At 42.6% G+C, this 4,511-nt stretch overlaps 1 protein-coding gene across 1 annotated transcript in view; it reads left to right on the top strand.

Annotated features, from left to right (window-relative positions):
- The window catches only part of LOC106529072 (zinc finger protein 883-like), a gene marked incomplete at both ends in the record, with an annotated part of 8,565 nt that extends 4,054 nt beyond the window's left edge, over window positions 1-4,511 (top strand). Inside the window, 5 exon segments of the mRNA XM_014024408.1 lie at window positions 795-921; window positions 1,258-1,376; window positions 1,453-1,688; window positions 2,943-3,022; window positions 3,197-4,511. Of these exon segments, the coding sequence (XP_013879862.1) occupies window positions 1,575-1,688; window positions 2,943-3,022; window positions 3,197-4,511 (1,509 nt within the window).

Genomic DNA, 4,511 nt, shown 5'->3' with positions numbered 1-4,511 from the left:
TCATGATGCTAATGTTTACTCATGATGCTAATATTTACTCATGATGCTAATGATGCTAATGTTTACTCATGATGCTAATGATGCTAATGTTTACTCATGATCCTAATGATGCTAATGTTTACTCATGATGCTAATTTTTACTCATGATGCTAATGTTTACTCATGATGCTAATATTTACTCATGATGCTAATGATGCTAATTTTTACTCATGATGCTAATGATGCTAATGTTTACTCATGATGCTAATGATGCTAATGTTTACTCATGATGCTAATGATGCTAATGTTTACTCATGATGCTAATGTTTACTCATGATTCTAATGTTTACTCATGATGCTAATGATGCCTCATGATTCTAATGTTTACTCATGATGCTAATGATTCTAATGTTTACTCATGATGCTAATGTTTACTCATGATTCTAATGTTTACTCATGATGCTAATGTTTACTCATGATTCTAATGTTTACTCATGATGCCAATGATGCTAATGTTTACTCATGATGCTAATGATCCTAATGTTTACTCATGATGCTAATGATCCTATTGTTTACTCATGATGCTAATGTTAACTCATGATGCTAATGCTACTCTCTGGCTCCTTAGGAGTAGAGGAGCCAAATGTTTGGCTCACTGCTGCAAGCTAGTGGTCAGAGGCTGAACTACGACATAAAAATGAACCATTGGCAGAAAAGTTGACATTTTAAACCTTAATTAAAAATCGATACAGTATCAGGAAATGAAATATCGCAATATTTCAGTGTATCAATATATGTTCTTCCACCCTTATCAGGTGTGGAGGAAGCTCAGAGTCAGAGCCTGCCTTTGAGTCGTCATGACAATGATGAAGGTAAACGGTCCAGAAAAACCCCCAGACTGAAACGAGACCTGGAGGATCCGGATTATGAGATTCCGTCAAGGTTTGYGTTGTGTTTTCTGAACCGTCTCTATTTCAAATGTTCAATCAGGTTTTAGTTTGTTTCASTGCAGATGTTTTCAAACTGGAACCAGGTTAAACGTTAATCTGAACAGGTTCATTTCATCCTGGTTTTATTTAAAATCAGTTTCCATGAAGGTCTCTAGAGGGTGCTGGTCTTCAGAGGACTTCCTGTTGGACCGCAGCCTGAAGGACCTCTGAGTCCACCTTCATCCTGACTTTGATTCAGTTTTTAAACTTGTTTTGTTTTGATAAACATCTGAGTGAATCTAGTGTCTGAACTGTGAGAGAGTCAGAACTGATCCACCTGGTCCTGCAGGTCCYGTCCTTCAGCCAGGAAGAGGCCCCGCAGTCTTCGGGTCAGTGACTTACAGAACCATCTGACTCTGAAGATCCGTTTACTGGAGGACTCTCAGGTCGAGGTTCTTTCTTCAGCCGGTACGTTTCAGTCAGAGACTGTTAGTAAAACAGCTGGTTTGTCACAAACTGAACAGGATCTMTGCTTCTGGTCCAGTGTTCAGGAAAAGTCCGGTCCGGGAGCTGACGTGTTCTCGAGGTCTGCAGGAGGCCGACTTCCTGAACATCCTGAGGTCCACCTTCCCTCAGCTGGCTAACGGCGAACCGTTTGACATCTTCATGACCGACCAGAGCAAGAAGCTGCGTCCTCTGAAGGTCAAGAGTCTGACTCCTGAGGAGATCCACTCCACCATCAGAGCCAGCGGGAACTCAGCGCTCTACATCCGCCTCAAGGTGGTTGGTCTCCATCCTAATCGGGTTTATTTAGATCCACGCAGCAGCTGAACAAACTGAGGTTTTCACTAAAGTAAAGCTGTAGCTCAGTCAAAATGACCAGGAAGCACCTAAACATAAATATTAGTCATCACCAGGGTTATTATAGTTAACTAAAACTTAACTAAATAATGAAAATTGAAATTGAAAAAACATTTTAGTTAACTGAAATAAATAAAAAGTGTGATAAAATGAAAAAAAAGATAACTAACTAAAACTAAATTATTGATAGAATATCCTTAGTTTTAGTGTTTGTCAATTTATTTTGAGCCACGTGGATATTTTTATTTAATTGTTTTAATTGAGTAGTTTAACATTAGCTGTGGTCTGTAACAATTGTTTACAGTCTGCTGCTGCTCAGCATCACCTGCTAAATGACAACAACAAAAGTTGGGAGAAAGCAGCAACGTCCACTTTGGGATTTCTTTGAATATGACTGCGAGAAAAATCAAATCAAGTGACTTATAGTGGAAACAGGTGATAAAACAGGTGGAATTCTTCTCAAGGGAAAAACTGCATGAATCAAACTCACACAAGATGCTAACTGTGACTACCTGACACGCTAGCTTTCCTCAGTAGCTCCATGAAAAACAAACAACAGGATGCACCAGGTTGGAGACAACTATTGTCATCGTCCTAAAATAATCACCCAAGTTCTTAGGTGGAAAGAATGAGTTAATTTATGAAGGAATAATTTACAATTGTTTTAGGAAGGTGTTGCTATAATCGACTGCTTCAACTAGCGACCAAACTCACAGGAACGTCACAATTTTGATGTATTGGCAAATAAACTATATAAAAAAACTAATACTAGAACTAATAAAACCCAAACTAAGCATTTAAAAAACAATAATAACTAATAACAACCAGCAAATCCACTGTAAAAACAAATTCAAACAAACTGAGTTGAAAGAAAATAAAGTCACAACGAAATAAAACTAAACTATAATGAAAAATCCCTAAACTATTATAACCTTGGTCATAACTCGAGACAGGAAGGTGCTAGSTGCACCAAATTTGACGTCATTAAATTATGTTTTCATGTTTACAATAATGTTACTATATTATCATGACGTCGTCTTTTAACTTACCCACAAGATGAGTCAACCCAACAAATCGCCAATAAGCTCCGCCCACACTACATACTACGTAGACCCCCATTTGTCCTCAGGAGGGAACTGAAAACAATGTTTCATTTTGGGCCTTTTTTTTTAGGAAGGAAAACCAAACGAGGAAGAGAAGAAAGAATCCAGTATTTGTGAGCCAATGACTGATGGAGCTGGACTCAACACCAGGTCAGTTAAACACTGACAGAAAAGTTTGATTTTGTTGAAAAAAGACAGAATTTGTTTCTGAAAGTTCAGACATTACAGCTCGAAACTTTACTGTTTGTATTAGAAGATAAAACTTAGAAAAAGAACATTTTTTTGTCTCCATCCTAACGGTAACAGTCTGAACATTCAATCCAGCAGCTCGTCGTTGCAGCAGAACGTGGACCCAGAGGAGGAAGAAACGGAGAACGTGGAGTCCAGCGACGACAGAGAGGAGGTGATAGACAAAGGAGACTTCTGGAAGCCAGATCCCGACCTGCTGACCAACAAACCGAAGCGTAAAAGACGATCTAAAACAGACGTGAAGAAGACGGAGGAGAGCAAAATGTTCTGTAAAGTGTGCGGAGTCTGGTACCGGTTCCAGGGGAGCCTGATCAAACACGCCTGGGGTCACCTGGACGAGCAGCAGGATGTTTGTGGRGTCTGCGGAGGCAAGTTTGAGTCTGCGGAGGAGTTAAAGGAGCACCTCAAGAGCTACCAAAACGTCCACACCTGCTCAGACTGCGGGAAGACGTTTGTCTCCGTCCTGAGCCTGAAGTGTCACACTGCCAAGCACACGGGGAACAGTCTGTTCAAATGTGACGTTTGCAACAAGTCCTTCACCAACCAGGCTTCTCTCAATACTCACTGCTGGTCTCACGTTGAAGAGAAACCACACAAATGTGACATCTGTCTGAAGGCGTTTGGTCTGATGGCCCAGCTCGCCGTTCACAGAAGGACGCACAGCAGTCAAGATAAATACCAGTGTGACCTCTGCAAGAAGTCKTTCAGCCTGCGCCGCACTCTGACCCAACACCGGCTGATCCATTCAGAGGAACGCCACTACGCCTGCGCCATCTGCGAGAAGCGCTTCAAACTCGAAGGGTCGTTAAAGGCGCACATGAAGATCCACACGGACAGGGACCGGGCCTTCCTCTGCCACATCTGCTGCAAAACCTTCCTCTCCAAATCCTCGCTGATGGCTCACATCAAGATCCACAGCAGCGAGAGGCCCTACGTCTGCAGCACCTGCGGCAAGAGCTTCGCCGTGACCTACGACCTGAAGAAACACATGAGGATTCACACCGGAGAGACACCGTARGAATGCTCCGAGTGCGGGCGCAGCTTCAGGCAGAAGACCAACCTGGACAGCCACGTGAAGATCCACCTGGGCATCAAACAGTTCATCTGCGGGGTCTGTGGGAAGGCCTGCTCTCGACGGGAACACCTGAAGATCCACATGAGGACCCACAACGGAGAGAGACCCTACAAGTGTTTCATCTGTGAGAAGACCTTCACCCAGAGCCACTGTCTCAAAACACACATGAAGAGCCACAACATTGATGAAAGCCTGTTCCCTGATAACCAGACCAGTTCAGACCCTGTCCCTGATAACCAGACCAGTTCAGACCCTGTCCCTGATAACCTGACCAATTCAGACCCTGTCCCTGATAATCTGACCGGTTCAGACCCT

This window comes from Austrofundulus limnaeus, unplaced genomic scaffold (genome assembly GCF_001266775.1).
Source record: "Austrofundulus limnaeus strain Quisiro unplaced genomic scaffold, Austrofundulus_limnaeus-1.0 Scaffold421, whole genome shotgun sequence".
NCBI classification, from domain to species: domain Eukaryota; kingdom Metazoa; phylum Chordata; class Actinopteri; order Cyprinodontiformes; family Rivulidae; genus Austrofundulus; species Austrofundulus limnaeus.
This window is presented reverse-complemented; position numbering and strand designations above follow the sequence as displayed.